A 16923-nucleotide genomic window follows, 5' to 3' on the forward strand; every position below is an offset into this window, starting at 1 on the left:
GTAGGGAATTCCTTAGGTTCACAACCCTTTGGGTGAAGAAGTTCCTCCTAAGCTCTGTCCTAAATCTACTTCCCCTTATTTTGAGGCTATGCCCCCTAGTTCTGTTTTCACCTGCCCGCATCTATCCTACCCCCTTCTTAATTTTATATGTTTCTATAAAATCCCCCGCATCCTTCTAAATTCCAACGAGTACAGTCCCAGTCTACTCAACCTCTCCTTGTAATCCAACCCCCTCAGCTCAGGGATTAACCTAGTGAATCTACTCTGCACAGACTCCTGCGCCAGTACGTACTTTCTCAGGTAAGGAGACCAAAACTGAACGCAATACTCCAGGTGTGGCCTCACTAACACCGTATACAATTGCAGCATAACCTCCCTAGTCTTAAACTCCATCCCTCTAGCAATGAAGGACAAAACTCCATTCATCTTCTTAATCACCTGTTGCACCTGTAAACCAACTTTTTGCGACTCATGCACTAGCACACTCGGGTCCCTCTGCACAGCAGCATGTTTTAATATTTTATCATTTTGGGTCACTGTCCGTGTGGAGTTTGCACATCCACAACCCAAAGATGTGCTGGCTAGGTGGATTGGCTACTCTAAATTGTCCTTTAATTGGAAAAAATGAATTGGGTACACTAAATTTATAAAAAAATATATATATTTTAGCATTTAAATAATAATCCCTTTTGCTGTTATTCCAACCAAAATGGATAACCTCACATTTGTCAACATTGTATTCCATCTGCCAGACCCTAGCCCATTCACTTAACCTAGCTTAACCCACTTAACCCCTCTGCAGACTTCCAGTATTCTCTGCACTTTTGCTTTACCACTCATCTTAGTGTCGTCTGAAAACTTGGACACATTGCCCTTGATCCCCAACTCCAAATCATCGATGTAAATTGTGAATAATTGTGGGCCCAACACTGATCCCTGAGGGACATCACTAGCTACTGATTGCCAACCATAGAAACACTCATTAATCCCCACTCTTTTCTTTCTATTAATTAACCAATCCTCTATCCATGCTACTACTTTACCCTTAACGCCATGCATCTTTATCTTATGCAGCAACCTTTTGTGTCGAACCTTGTCAAAAGCTTTCTGGAAATCCAGATATACCACATCCATTGTCTCCCCGTTATCTACCGCACTGGTAATGTCCTCAAAAAATTCCACTAACTTAGTTCGGCACGACCTGCCCTTTATGAACCCATGCTGCGTCTATCCAATGGGCCAATTTCCATCCAGATGCCTCACTATTTCGTCCTTGATGATAGATTCCTGCATCTTCCCTACTACCAATGTTAAGCCAACTGGTATATAATTACCCGCTTTCTGCCTACCTCCTTTTTTAAACAGTGGTGTCACGTTTGCTAATTTCCAATCCACCGGGACCACCCCAGAGTCTAGTGAATTTTAGTAAATTATCACGAGTGCATTTGCAATTTCTCTAGCCATCTCGTTTTGTACTCTGGGATGCATCCATCAGGGCCAGGAGACTTGTCTACCTTTAGCCCCATTAGCTTGCCCATCGCTACCTCCTTAGTGATAACAATCGTCTCAAGGTCCTCACCTGTCATAGCCTCATTTCCATCAGTCACTGGCATGTTATTTATGTCTTCCACTCTGAAGACCGACCCAAAAAACCTGTTCAGTTCCTCAACCATTTCCTCATCTCCCATTATTAAAACTCCCTTCTCATGCTCTAAAGGACCAATATTTACCTTAGTCACTCTTTTTTGTCTTATATATTTTTACAAACTTTTACCATCTGTTTTTATATTCCGAGCAAGTTTACTCTCATAACCTATCTTACTCTTCTTTATAGCTTTTTTAGTAGCTTTCTGTTGCCCTCTAAAGATTTCCCAATCCTCTAGTCTGCCTCTAATCTTTGCCACTTTGAATGCTTTTTCCTTCAATTTGATACTCTCCCTTATTTCCTTAGATATCCACGATCGATTTTCCCTCTTTCTACCGTTCTTCCTTTCTGTTGGTATAAACTGAGCACTGTGAAAAATCGCTTGGAAGGTTCTCCACTGTTTCTCAACTGTTTCACCATAATGTCTTTGCTCCCAGTCTACCTTAGCTAGCTCTTCTCTCATCCCATTGTAACCTCCTTTGTTTAAGCACAAAACACTAATGTTTGATTTTACCTTCTTATTCCACCATATTGTGATCACTCCTTCTGAGAGGATCCCTAACTATGAGATCATTAATCAATCCTGTCTCATTACACAGGACCAGGGGCGAAATTCTCCCAATGGGAGACAAAGTGCCGACGCCGGAGTGAAAACCAGAGTGTTTCACTCCGGCGTTGGAGGCCGCTCCTCGCCCCCTATTCTCCCAGGGCTAGGGGCGGCGGCGCATCAATCTCGTGCGCCGGGCCTTGACGATTGCGTCAAAGCGGCGCCATCTGAATGACGTGGCTGGCGGCACCTGAATGACGTCACCCGCGCATGCGCGGTTGCCGTCTTCCCCTCCGCTGCCCCGCAAGACATAGCGGATTGATCTTGTGGGGCGGCGGAGGGAAAAGAGTGCATCTTTCAGAGACGCCGGCCCGACGATCGGTGGGCACCGTTCACGGGCCAGACCCCTCCAGAGCACCCCTCTGGTGCTCGATTCTCCCTCTGCCCCCCCACAGGCCCCACACGCAGCGGACGCGCGCTGTTCACGCCGGCAGCGACCAGGTGTGGTTTTATTCGGCAGGCCACTCAGCCCATCCGGGCCAGAGAATCGGCGCTCGACCGGAGCATCGATTTTCCGAGCGGCCTGTCGCAAAACGCGATACGCCGTTTTGGGTTGGGGGTGGGAGAATCACGTGCGGGTGCCAGGGCGGCGTGGCGTGATTCGCCCGGCACTCCCGCGATTCTCCCACCCGGCGTGTGGTCGGAGAATCGCGCCCCAGATCTAGGACTGCTTGTTCCCTCGTAGGTTCCATTACATACGGTTTTCGGAAACTCTAGGAAACTATTGCGGATACATTCTATAAATTCCTCCTCAAGGCTGCCTTGACCGACCTGATTAAACCAATCAACATGTAGATTAAAATCCCGCATGATAACTGCTGAACCATTTCTACAGGCAACAGTTATTTCTTTGTTTATTGCCTGCTCCACCATAATGTTACTATTTGGTGGCCTATAGACTACGCCTATCAGTGACTTTTCGCCTTACTATTCCTGATTTCCATCCAAATGGATTCAACCTTATCCTCCATAGCACCGATGTCATCCCTTACTATTGCCCAGATGTCATCCTTAAATAACAGAGCTACACCACTTCCCTTACCATCCATTCTGTCCTTCCGAATAGTTTGATACCCTTGGATATTTAACTCCCAGTCGTGATCATCCTTTAACCATGTTTCAGTAATGGCCACTAAATCATAGTCATTCACGATGATTTGTGCCATCAACTCAGTTACCTTATTCCGAATACGACGAGCATTCAGGTAAAGTACCCTTATGTTGGTTTTTATACCTCCGTTTTTAACCTTAACACCTCTATCAGTAACCTCTCCTAAGTTATTTTTCCTTTAAACTTTTCTCCTAATTTTCATGTAACAACATACCGTGTCAATTTCAATTTATGTTTTTACTTCACGTTTTATTTGTTTTAGTATTACTGGGCCTATTCACTGAGCTCTCCTCAGTCAGTGTACCCTGTACTGGCCCATTTTGATTTTTCATTGTGGCTTCTCTGCCTTACACTTTCCCCCTTACTTCCTTTTGTTTCTGTCCCCGTTTTACTAACCGCTGACTTCCTGCATCAGTCCCCATCCCCCTGCCACATTAGTTTAAACCATCCCCCACTGCTCTAGCAAACACCCCCTCAGGACATCGGTTCCAGTCCTGCCCAGGTGAAGACCGTCCGGTTTGTACTGGTCCCACCTCCCCCAGAACCGGTTCCAATGTCCCAGGAATTTGAATCCCTCCCTCTTGCACCATCTCTCGAGCTACGCGTTCATCCTATCTATACTGACATCCCTACTCTGACTAGCCCGCGGCACTGGTAGCAATCCTGGGATTACTACCTTTGAGGTCCTACTTTTTAGTTTAAATGCGAACTCCCTGAATTCAGCTTGTAGGACCTCATCCCATTTTTTTACCTATATCGTTGGTGCCTATATGCACCACGGCAGCTGGCTGTTCCCCCTCTCCCCCCAGAATGTCCCGCAGCCACTCTGAGACATCCTTGACCCTTGCACCAGGGAGGCAACATACCATCCTGGAGTCTCGATTGCGTCCGCAGAAAAGTCTGTCTATTCCCCTTACGATTGATTCCCCTATCACTATTGCCCTGCCATTCTTCTTCCTGTCCTCCTGTGCAGCAGAGCCAGCCACGGTGCCATGAACCTGGCTGCTGCTGTCTTCCCCTGGTGAGCCATCTCCCCCAACAGTATCCAAAGCGATATATCTGTTTTGCAGGGAGGTGACCACAGGGGACTTCTTCACTGCCTTCCTACTCTTGCTCTGTCTTTTGGCCACCCATTTTCTATCGCCCTCAGTAATTTCACCTGTGGTGTGATGAACTCAGCGAACATGCTATCCACGACGTCTTCAGCATCGCTGATGCTCCAAAGTGAGTCCATCCGCAGCTCCAGAGCCGTCAAGCGGTCTAACAGCAGCTGCAGCTGGACACACTTCTTGCACGTGAAGGAGTCCGGGTCAGTGGACGTGTCCCTGAATTCCCACATCGCACACGAGGAGCATGACACGGGTCTGGGATCTCCTGCCATGTATTAAACCTTAGGTTAACTTATACAACTACAATGCCAAAAAACAAAAGGAAAAAATAAAATAGATAAATAGACAAATGAAAAGTAAAATTACTTACCAGTCACTTATCAGGGATAAAAAGCACGTCCTTCTCACCCAGCTTCAAATTCCCTAGTTTCAAATTCCCAAACTCACTCTTCGCTGTGTCTTCTCTGGCTCACTGGGAGAACTCACTGGGAGTGAGTTGCAAGTTGCATTTTTAAATTGGCCTGAGTTGACTCTCTCCCACCTGCTAAATTTAGATCAAAGTATCTTAAGGTGACTGACAGTTAACTGCCAATCAGTTATATGAGTGGGTGGGGCAGCCCCTTATTAACCTTCACTGCACAATTCTAGATTAAACTCAATTCCTGAAATGTAAACACTGTAATGAAGTTACTGTGAAAGTCGCCACATTCCGGCACTTGTTCGGGTACACAGAGGGAGAATTCAAAATGTCCAATTCATCTAACAGCACGGGCGCGATTCTCCCAACGGGACACTAAGTACCGAAGACGGAGTGAAAAGCGGATTGTTTCACTCCGGCGTCGGAGGCCGCTCCTCACCCCCTATTCTCCCACCCCCAGGAGGCTAGGAGCGGTGCCGCGTCAATTTTGTGCGCCGGGCCTTGGCGCCCGCGTCAATGCGGCGCCGCCTGAATGACGCGGCCGGCGGCGCCTAAATGACGTCACCCGCGTATGAGCAGTTTGGCCGGCGCCAACCTGCGCATGCGTGGTCGCTGTCCTCCCCGCGGGCGCCCCGCAAGAATGGAGCATTGATCTTGCGGGGCGGCGGAGGGAAAAGAGTGCGTCTTTTAGAGACGCCAGCCCGCCGATTGGTGGGAACCTATCACGGACCAGACCTCCACTGAGCACCCCCCTGGTGCTCGATCCTCCCTCCCCCACCCCCCCCCCCCATCCCGCAGGCCGCACACGCAGCGTTCTTGCGCTGTTCACGCCGGCAGCGACTAGGTGTGGTTGGCGCCGGCGTGAACCGGTCGGATTGGGCAGGCCGTTCGGCCCATTCGGGCCGGAGAAGCGGCACTCGACCGTTAGAAACGGCGAGCGGCGATTCTCCGAGTGGCCTGTCGTAAAACGCGACACGCTGTTTTGGGGGGGGGGGGGGAGAGAATCGCGTGGGGGTGCCAGGGCGGCGTGGCGGGAATTGCCCAGCACTCCCGATTTGTGGGAGGAAACCAGAGCACCCGGAGGAATCCCACGCAGACACAGGGAGAACGTGCAGACTCCACACAGACACTGACCCAAGCCGGGAATTGAACCTGGGACCTGGAGCTGTGAAGCAACAGAGCTACCCACTGTGCTACCGTGCTGCCCTGAAGCATACAAGATTGTGGTATTAATCAGGCCAGTGCTTAGAAGGGTTGTTTAAGAGTCTGGTAACAGTGGGGAGGAAGCTATTTTTGAATCTGTTTGTGCGTGTTCTCAAACTTTTGTATCTCCTGCCCGATGGAAGAAGTTGGAAGAGTGAGTAAGCTGGGTGCGAGGGTTCTTTGATTATGCTGCCCGCTTTCCCCAGGCAGGAGAGGTATAGACGGAGTCAATGGATGGGAGGCGGGTTTGTGTGATGGATTCTTTGAAGTTTCTTGAGGTCTTGGGCTGAGCAGTTGCCATACAAGGCTGTGATACAGCCAGATAGGATGCTTTCTATGGTGCACCTGTAACAGTTGGTCAGAGTCAGTGTGGACATGCTGAATTTCCTTCGTTTCCTGAGGAAGTATAGTCTCTGTTGTGCTTTTCTGGTGGTAGCATCAATGTGAGTGGACCAGGACAGATTTTTAGTGATGTGCACACCTAGGAATTTGAAGCTGTCGACCATCTCCACCTTGGCCCCGTTGATACAGACAGGGGTGTGTACAGTACTTTGCTTTCTGAAATCAATGACCAGCTCTTTAGTTTTGATGGAGTTGAGGGAGATTGTTGTTGTTACACCACTCCACTAGGTTCTCTATCTCCCTCCTATATTCTGACTCGTCGTTGTTCGAGATCTGATCTACTATGGTCGTGACGTCAGCAAACTTGTGGATGGAGTTGGAACCAAATTTTGCCATGCAAAACTTAATAGTTCCGAAATCATGCCTATGGCTGGAAGCTGGAATTGTTGTTATTTGTAGCAAGAGTTCTCTCAGCCACAGCTTTTTGTCCAAAATGACTGTAATACTAGCTCCCATGCCCAATTTAAAGTTTTGTTAGTATAATGATATGCATAAGGCAAGTTTGTACATAATGTTGTGTACATAATGCCTTCCGACCACTAAGTGGCAGTGCAAACCCATCACATGTCCCTGTGGTCTGGGAATTCGGAGTAGGTCATGCTGGAGGATAGACGTATTTGCACGGAAGCAGCGACAGTGTGTAATACAGCAAAATTTACGGATGATACCAAAATAGGTGGGAAAGCAGGCAGTAAAGAGTAAAAATAAATGTTTACAGACAGATAAAGATAGGCTAGGAGATTAGACCAAAATTTGGAAGATGGAGTTTAATGTGGATAAGTGTGAGGTTATCCATTTTGGCCAAAAAAATAGAAAGGCAAAATTATTATCTGACTGGAAAGCAGATTCAAGATGCGTTGGGGCAGAGGGATCTGGGTGTCTTTGTTCATGAATCACAGAAAGTCGGTGTGCAGGTACAGCATGTAATAAAAAAGGCAAATGGAATGTTAGTGTTTATTGCAAAAGGACTGGAGTGTAAAAGTAGAGAAGTGTTGTTGCAATTTTGTAGGATGTTGGTGAAACCACATCTAGAGTATTGTGTCCAGTTTTGGATTCCTTATTTGAGGAGGGATGTGGTGGCATTGGAGACAGGTCAGAGGAGATTCACCAGATTGATTCCGGGAATGGAAGGGTTGTTGCATGAGGAGAGATTGAACAGTTTGGGCTTATATTCGCTGGAGTTTAGAAGAATGAGAGGGGATCTGATCACGGTATATAAAATACTAAGAGGGATTGATAAAATAAATATAGACCAAATATTCCCCCTGAGGGGCACTCTAGAAAGTGAGGTCACTGAGATAGGCTGAGAGGCAGTAGATTTAAAACTGAGATAATGAGGAACTACTTCTCGCAGAGGATGGTGAATTTGTGAAACTTACTGCCCCATTGTGCAGTGGAGTCTGAATCATTAAATGGTTTCAAGAAGGAGATTGATATTTTTCTGATTGAAAAATGGGTTAAAGGGATATGGGGAACAGGTAAGGAGGTGGATTTGAGACCAGGAAGAGATCAGCCATGATCTGATTGAATGGCAGAGCAGGCACGCAGGGCTGAATTGCCTACTTCTGCTCCAATTTCCTATATTCGTAAGTGCTACTTGTTCACATCATTAACACCTTGTATATCAGAGATGTTTGGGGATGGTGGGGAAGTGGGATGTGAGAATGGGGATTAGGTCAGAACATGCCATCATCTTCCATGGCTTCAGCCCCGTCGCTGGCCAGCATCTCAAATGATGACCAATACACTCTTCTTTATCGAGGTGAGGGCAGGCATCTAGTGCAGATTCATCAATACGATACTGTGGACTAAAAGAGTTAATTGATGACGATAGATTGTACAACCTGGCTTGCATCCAATTAAATGTGGAAAAATAAAATATTTGAGGTGTTTAAAGAATTTAATCAGATAGTAGAATAAGAACAAGGGGCCGTAAATTTAAAAGGGAGTGTCAGATCACTTGGGGGAGATGTCAGGAATTACATCTACACACAAAGGGGAATGGAAACCTGGGATTCCCTCTCCCCAAATATTGTTGATGCTGTGAGCCAATTGGAAACTCATGCAGGGTCAAAGGGAGTAGAAATGATAACGATGTGTCTAGAGGAGGTGTGAATGGCAGAAACGTGAACAATTTCGATCCGAATGTAATAGCAAGAGAAAAATTAGAATAAAAGTGAACCCTGTAAAGATACAGGAAACAAAACAGGGGCAATCCTTGGTGAAGGAAAAAGGAGGACAAATCAGAAGAGCTGCTATGGAAGGTTGCACCATCAAATTCACTATGGTGGAGATGGAGTAACTGGAAGAATGGAATGACATTCATTGCGGAAGACAAGGTATAAGCAAGTGTAATCAAGGTGGTTTCACCATTCAGTACTCTAATATGAATATTAGAGGGCGGCACAGTGGTTAGCACTACTACTTCACAGTGCCAGGGACTCTGGTTCGATTCTGACCTTGTGTGAGTGCCTGTTTGGAGTCTGCACATTTTACCTGTGTCTGGGTGGGTTTCCTCTTGGTGCTCCGGTTTCCTCCCATAGTCCAAAGATATGCAAGTTAGGTGGATTGCTCCTTAGTGCCTAAAGGTTAGGTGAGGTTATGGGGATGGGGCAGGGGAGTGGCTCTGGGGAGGGTGCTCTTTCAGAGGGTCGGTACAGACTCGATGGGCCAAATGGCCTCCACTGTAAGAATTCTATGATTCCATGTCTATCTCCTTCTGGTTCGGGGTTGCTGCCTCCGGCTCTGTACCGTCAGGTACTGCAAGAGAGTGTCTCAGTGAGTGTGGCGCAATATGTTTGGATGATATCCCTGTCATAGATGAATAACTGACGATGAGAAAACTGACTAATAGGTATGGGTCTTGTAGCAGTGATCGGTGTGGAAGCTATGAATGGGAGAGTGTGAGTTGTGATAATGTTGGTAGGTGAGGTCAGTGAGCCTCTTATGGCACTGCAACCAGGTTATTGGAGTTACACTGCTGACTGCGAAGGCTATCTGCTCCCACAGCCTTCTCAGTGTCTTCTGGCTCCCTGTGGCTGGAAGACCTCTCTCCTCCTGTCCACCTCCAGCTTCATTCTCCTTAGGCAGCTGCTCAGTATTGAGGTGACATGCTTCTCAATGGGTTCTGACATGTTTGATCAGCGCAACATGGGATCAGCATACTCTGTCACATGTGGGGAAGATGGTCTTGACTTCACCTCAGCTCATTCCCGATCAAATCTGTCGATGTGAAATGAAAATGAAAATCGTTTATTGTGACAAGTAGGCTGCAAATGAAATTACTGTGAAAAGCCCCTCGTCGCCACATTCCGGCGCCTGTTCGGGGAGGCTGGTATGTGCTTGGCACCTTGCCAAATGAACCTTCTCCGATTTGGTCAGCCACAAACCAAGGACCTCCATGAGTTGCTGGGAATGTTTGACCTCTTCTGGGATGCTTTGAGGAAATCTTGCAAACATTTTTCCTGTCCTTCTTGGAGTCCCTGGCCATGACTGTGTCTCGAGTAGAGCAATTGTCTGGGAATCTAGTGTCGGGCATATGGACCACATGCGCTGACCAGCGGAGCTGGTTTTGAGTGAGTGCCTGCCTCCAACACCAAGGCCTAAGGCCTTCACTGATGGAACAAAGGAGTGCGATGTTTTCCTTGCTGTCTTCCTTGTCTTCCTGCAGGTCGAACACACATACCCTTTAACAGAGACTGGTTGAACTTGAGGTGTGCAGCCAGTTGGCGGCATGGTTTGTGCTGAGCTGCATGCTACTAACATTTAAATTGTAACAAATGGGCATGGGTTAATCAGGCATTGCAATTCCTGCACCGGTTTTTGGGCCCCATCCAATTTTCCCCCTAGATGTCTAGCTCTTCTTTACCATCTGTCACTGTTTGCAAAACATTTCACAGTCCTTTCAATCTGTGATACATTTACTGGAAATAAGCTGGGGAATTTCATGTTGAGTTTCAGAGGAGGAATTTGTTGATGTGTATATAATTATCTTAAAGGATTCGTGTTTAGGATTTATGAATGGCTGATTTGCATTCAAAATATAAGTCACGAACTAAACTGTTCAAAAAGTTACAGATTAAATTACATAATCCCCCAAAATAAAGATATTCTGATGCTCATTTTTCGACTATGAAGTCCCAGTAGCTTGCTGCAATTCTGTTGGCGCTTTGCGACTCTGTGTTCACAGTTTCATGGATGACCACTTGCATGCAGTTCACAGCAGCTGTTATTGTGGTTAACTGCCTGCCTGAGGCTGGTGGGAGGAGAGAGTCTCTCGGTGAAAATAAATAACTCCATCCTATATTGGTGTAGCAGTGAGTCATAGTGCGCCTGTCATTTACTGCAGAGCGTTCTGCTCCATACGGCAAAAATCGAACAAATACCAGCCAGCAAACAAACAACTCTTCCGATGACAAACGTAAAGCACCGCTTCATCTCTGAAAACAATGCCCATGTGCTCAGGAATTCAGCTGGTATGGACAGCGGACGAGGAAATGCAATACTTTGATGGTTCTGCAGAGCTGATGTTGATATCACGGGTATTTAATGTTTGCAAATTAGGGGAATCCTTTGGGACGCTTCATCTACAATTTGCATTTTTTCTGAAGAAAATCTGAAGACTGCCAGGTAGAGAAATGCTGCCTCGGATCGGACACCCCAGCAATATTTACCTCCGCACTTGCCTTTTGTGCTGTGTGATCTGAATTCAGAAACACTTCTTTGATCTGAAGGGTTTGTGATTTAATGCTTGACTGATGCATGGTGCCAGCGCCGTGTTTCTTCCCAGTTTTGCCTGTCTTTCCAGTAACCTCCAGCAACTGTGTAAGGGCAGCAATAAGGAAGGTCAGCTGAACAGAAACCTGGGCCTTATTGTAATAGGGTGAGTATAGAAAACGTCCACTACGTGATAAATTTAGTGATCCTTTGTTAGGCCTGTTAGGGCATTATACATTTCCCAAAATAGGCCTGCATTCAGTATCAATTCATAGACTATTAATGGATCTTTTTTCAGATGGAATTAAACTTGCTCTAGTTATCTAATTGGGGAGCATGGTTTTTAGATTATTTGTTTCTGATATTTCGAATGGACAATGACAATTAATTGTAAAGTATGAATTATTAAGGCTCACAGGTCTGTGTTCCCAGACACTAAAAGATCAGTTTTCTCATTTGTTTCATATTAATCCTAGTCTGTCTTCCAGATCAGATAGAAATGAAACATAATTTGAAAGTATTGTTTATTTTTAGCCTTTCAGCATTTTCAACAGTTAAAAAGTGTAAATAAGACATGCAGTTGCTTTTTCAATTTCATTATGAAAGTGCAATCTTCAAGCCAAAATCTCCTATTTTAGATTGATCCGTATGAGATTCAATTTATATATTTTTTATTAACCTTCATTTTTATTTAGAAGCAAACACCATTTATTTGCATCAATTGTTTGGAATTTAGTGGGAATAATGATTTTCCCTAATCAATATAATATTTACCATTTTCCTAACCATAATTTAGTTGCTGTTGTGTCAGAATCTGAGAGATTTTTGGATGTGCAAAATTGACATTGAATTCAAACGGCTTTCTGTAGGATGTGTTTGGGTACTGCTGTTCAAAACCCTCATAAATATCAAATGCTGAGAAAGAGTTCTCGTTAACTTCGACATGGTTCTTCTGACTGTGATTGTTAAAAATATATAAGTGTAGGTAACTTACTGTCCACTTGCAAACGGTGTTGTGACTCAGTTGACTATTATTGGAATGGTTTGATGTTTATTTCTATTGAATTCAATAGAAATTATAATGGGTTAGTTTTGAGGATGGAGGCTGATCATCACCACCAGTTTTATACCCAGGCAGCCAGTTGAAAATCTATCTGCTGATTTTTTTTGGAACCATGGCTGGGATTTTATAATCCCGAGGAGAGAGAAGTGCTTGATGTTCACCTGAAAGAACGCTGCCCACGCAAAGTTTTGTTGGGCTCTAGAATAGTGTTTTGCAAACGGTTTTCTCAGGACACACGCCGGCCGACCTTCGCAACCCATTCCAGTTGACCTTTGTGACCTATGCCTGTGGACCTTCACAACACTCGCTATGTTCGCTTACCTTTAATGTGAAAGGGGAGCCTGGTTGGTCCTCACGGTCCCACTTTAATCAGGTTCAAAAGAGGAGAGGGCAATGTGCATATCAGGTGCAGACTTCAGCTAGTTCCTTTGTGCTGTCTTCATCTTGGGGGCTGGTTTAGCACACTGGGCTAAATAGCTGGCTTTTAAAGCAGACCAAGGCAGACCAGCAGCACGGTTCAATTCCCATACCAGCCTCCCCGAACAGGCGGCGGAATGTAGCGACTAGGGGCTTTTCACAGTAACTTCATTTGAAGCCGACTTGTGACAATAATTCATTTTCATTTTCATTCATTTCATCTGTATGAAAATGGAAAATCCATTCTCGAAGATGTAGGCTGCCGTGAAGGGCAATAGCAATAAAATGCATTTTTTTCTCAGCACTGGATACTTCTGCGAGATGCTACTCCAGAATGTTGACAGCCTCATGGGATTTGGCATGTTTTTAATGTGGTATCACAGGTCAGCTACTACAGTGTAGTCTTTTAACTTGGAATCAGCTCTAAATGTGAATGCTAACCCTACAAGCCCCAACAGAAGTGAATTACCCAATAACTTGTTTAAAGTTTCTGAAATTTTTCTTTTCTCTGTTCGATTCCTGGCTTGGTTCACTGTCTGTGCGGAGTCTGCACGTTCTCCCAGTGTTTGCATGGGTTTCCTCCGGGCGCTCCGGTTTCCTCCCACAACGTCCTGAAAGACATGCTTGTTAGGTGAATTGGACATTCTGAATTCTCCCTCAATGTACCCGAACTGGCGCTAAAGTGTGGAGACTGGGGATTTTCACAGTAACTTCATTGCAGTGTTAATGTAAGCCTACTTGTGACACTAATAAAGATTATTATTATTTTCCTTATAGCAGAGGAAGCTGAGGGGGGACCTGATTGAGGTGTATAAAATTCTGAGGGACATAGATGGGATGGATAGGAAGGTACTTTTCCCCATAGTGGAGGGGTCAATAACCAGGGGGCATAGATTTAAGGTAATAAACAGGTAGTTTAGAGGAGATATGAGGGAAAACTTTTTCGACCAGAGGGTGGTGGGCATCGGGAATTCATTGCCTGAAAGGGCGGTTGAGGTGGGAACCCTCACGACTGTTATGAAGTATTTAGTTGAGTACTGGAAATGCAAAGGCTACCTACCAAGTGCTGGAAAATGGGATTAGAATAGTTAGGCGCTTGATGGTAGGTATGGTCACGATGGTCTGAAGGGCTTCTTGCCATGCTGTAAAATTCTATGACTCCATGGGTGTGATTGAACGGGCACACTGTGCCTGAAAAACATTGCGCTGCGGCACAACCTGACCGATAGAAGCTGGGAGGCCCCGCTCCCAGGATCTACCCAGCTCGCAAGATGTAACACAATTTCGCGAGACGTTGTGATGTGGGCGGGATCACTTTTTGGCAAATCTGCATATTAGACCGAATGTTCAGCACTGGTCTCAACAAATGGGGACCAGACGGAACGTCATTCATGGGGGTCTCCCAAGGGATTGGAGGCCTCCAGGTGCATGCCCTTTTGGAAGGGTGGTACCCTGGCACTGCTGGTCTTCTCCACATGCACCATTCTCTGTTGACTTCACCAACTCTGTAAATGCCCAAGCACTTGGAGAAACTTGTATAAGTAGATATAAATCAACAACTGACCTGAAAATGATTGATCATCCCTATAAATTGTTCTGTGAGGGTGGTGGGGGAGGTGTTGGTATTTCAAGTTGTTGAACATACATTCAGCTGCCTGTGTTTATGAGGAGGCATCAGTAGGGGCAGCAAAGTTGAAAATGGCCACAGTTTGTGCTGACTGACATAACGATTTGCCTGTTTAATTTTGCAATTTGCCATAATTTTGCCACCCACACACTTCCAATGTTTCTGAATCGTTTTTTTCTTAAATCTGCAACATTTTAATTTTCTTCTGAGGAAATGAGATTCCACATTTGTAAAATTATTTTTTTCAGTAATAAATAGTTCATTAGTAATAGAATTTAATATGTTCTTCAAAGTGCAATTCTTCCTGATTGAACACAGTTTTTCAACAATCTTTACAGTGAGAAGAGGTCATTAGTTTAAGTTCATGCCAAGTCAGTGATTTCTATGCTGGTTCTCTCCATCTACACAAATTGCAATGCACTCTGTGGAGGAGCAGAGTGTACCTGACAGCAATATGGTATTTCCACATTTAACTGCACATGTGCAAAGCCAGAGTTTGCTTCCTGTATTATCTGTATTAACAGAGAGTACTCACAGCTGCAGCATTATTACTATAGTAAATTTCAGTAAGTCTGATATTATTTGGTGTTCATTAACTTCGGTGTTTATTAACTTTGACCAGCTAATATCAGTCAATAACTATGGCTGTTTAAATTAACTTGCCATTCCTCTGCTGCATAATAAATCACCAAACAGGATCAATAGCTGAAGCTCACAGCTCCAAAACAGACCTGAATACATGACCAACACTGAGCATGTCAAGTGGCGACTATGGCATTTCCCAGCAAGGCTGTCAAAATCAGAGAGGTGAACTATATTTCAGACTTTCCTAACCCATGCTGGTGGTTGGTATGTGGTGTGTTTTCAGCAGTTTGAGAGATATTTGATTTACCTTCTGAGCTACAAATGCATCGGTCAGGTACACGAAAGCCAATATTAAATTCAAAAACTTTCTGTGTCTTTAATTCCCTCCACAATCTTCCAATATTTGATTTCTGCATCTCCCCAAGAATTAGATCCCATCCTCTCCCTTCATCTGGTACCAATCTGTTTCTCTCACTTTGGTTGTGAGTATGATTGTCATGATTGATGGCTGGCTATTCAACTGTGGAAGATATCACAATGCACTTGGTTCTGTCCTCATTCTATCTGCATTCATGGACACATTGAGAGATCAATGGATAGTGGTAAGGGTAGAAGCCAGGGCCAAATTTTCTATTCTTATTCTGAGGATGCTTAAGAAAACAGCAATGTCTAAGAGAACATCAATGTCTAAGCAGGAGATCCAATAATTCTTCACAAACCAGGAATCAAACCTGGAATTTTGTGGAATAAAAATTGAAAATGCTGGAAATGCTCATAAGGTCAGGCAGCATCTGTAGTGTTTAGAATCTTTAAATTAATTTTTGCTTCAGCAAATAGGTGGGGTAAAGATAGAAAAAATATTATAATATGAAGTGCAAACTTTCAAATTGTACAGGCAAAAGCCATGGTAAATAGAGAAGTGTTATATTAGATTCTGTGAGATACAGTGTGTGATCTACCTGAATGGGAACATAGTCCCGCAGCGAGCACATTTAGCCGGGTGTTTCCTGGCGCTTGAGGCGCTGAGAAACACCAGGCAATTGAACTCCCATTCGGGTGGATACCGGGCCTCGGCGGGGAATGCCTCTATGAGGCTGCACTTAGTCCTGTTTTCTGAGGGGCAGCACGGTAGCTCAGTGGTTAGCATTGCTGCCTCATGGCGCCGAGGTCCCAGGTTCGATCCCGGCTCTGGGTCACTGTCCGTCTGGAGTTTGTACATTCTCCCCGTGTTAGCGTGGGTTTCGCCCCCACAACCCAAAGATATGCAGGGTAGGTCAATTGGCCACGCTAAATTGCCCCTTAATTGGAAAAAATGAATTGGGTACACTAAATTTAAAAAAAAAGGTCCTGTTTTCAGTACCCAGGTTTGATTCCTGCCCTTTAAAAATTGTGTCCCGATCTCTATACCCCACAAAGCGACTCTTGAACACCCCCAAGGCTCCAACACACCTATAAGGAGGTCCTCAGGCCCCCCCGCAACCTATGGCACCCGTGCGAGGTACCCCAGGCCCGAACAGCAGCGTGGGACAATTGCCAGCTTGGCACCTTGGCAGTGCCATCTGGCATCCTCCCCTGAGGGCAAGCACCCCGCTCAGTGATTAATTTATTAATGGCACGACATGGTGGCACAGTGGTTATCACTGCTGCCTTGCAGCGCCAGGGACCTGGTTTGATTCCAAGCCTCGGGCGACTGTCTGTGTGGAGTCTGCACTTTCTCCCGATGTGTGTGTGGGTTTCCTCCGGGTGCTCCGGTTTGCTTCCACATTCCAAAGATGTGCGGGTTCGGTGGATTGGCCACACTAATATTGCCCCTTAGTGTCCAAAGATGTACAGGTTTGGGGACGGGCGGGGTGGGGGAGGGGGGAGTAGTGGGTGTAGGTAGGCTGCTATTTCAGAGGGTCGGTGCAGACTCCATGGGCTGAATAGCCTCGACTACACTGTTGGGATTTTAGGGATTTCTTTTGGAGATCGCGGTAGATCTCGCAAGTCATGGCGAGCCGGATAGATCCGCCGCATTGCC

General features: G+C 45.5%; 1 protein-coding gene across 4 annotated transcripts in view; it reads left to right on the top strand.

The window, feature by feature from the left end:
* Nucleotides 1–16923, top strand: part of LOC119962862 (protein FAM149A-like) — a 159431-nt gene that overhangs the window by 45257 nt on the left and 97251 nt on the right. For 2 of the 4 annotated variants that reach the window (XM_038791061.1, XM_038791062.1), the window contains exon 1: nt 10747–11377. The exons of the other annotated variants lie outside the window; for them this stretch is intronic. In XM_038791061.1, coding sequence (XP_038646989.1) covers nt 11253–11377 — 125 coding nt within the window. In that variant the 5' untranslated portion in view covers nt 10747–11252. Of the gene's footprint in view, nt 1–10746; nt 11378–16923 lie in introns of those variants that run through there. 4 annotated transcript variants of the gene reach the window in all.

This window comes from Scyliorhinus canicula, chromosome 3 (genome assembly GCF_902713615.1).
Source record: "Scyliorhinus canicula chromosome 3, sScyCan1.1, whole genome shotgun sequence".
In the NCBI taxonomy this organism is placed as follows: Eukaryota; Metazoa; Chordata; class Chondrichthyes; order Carcharhiniformes; family Scyliorhinidae; genus Scyliorhinus; species Scyliorhinus canicula.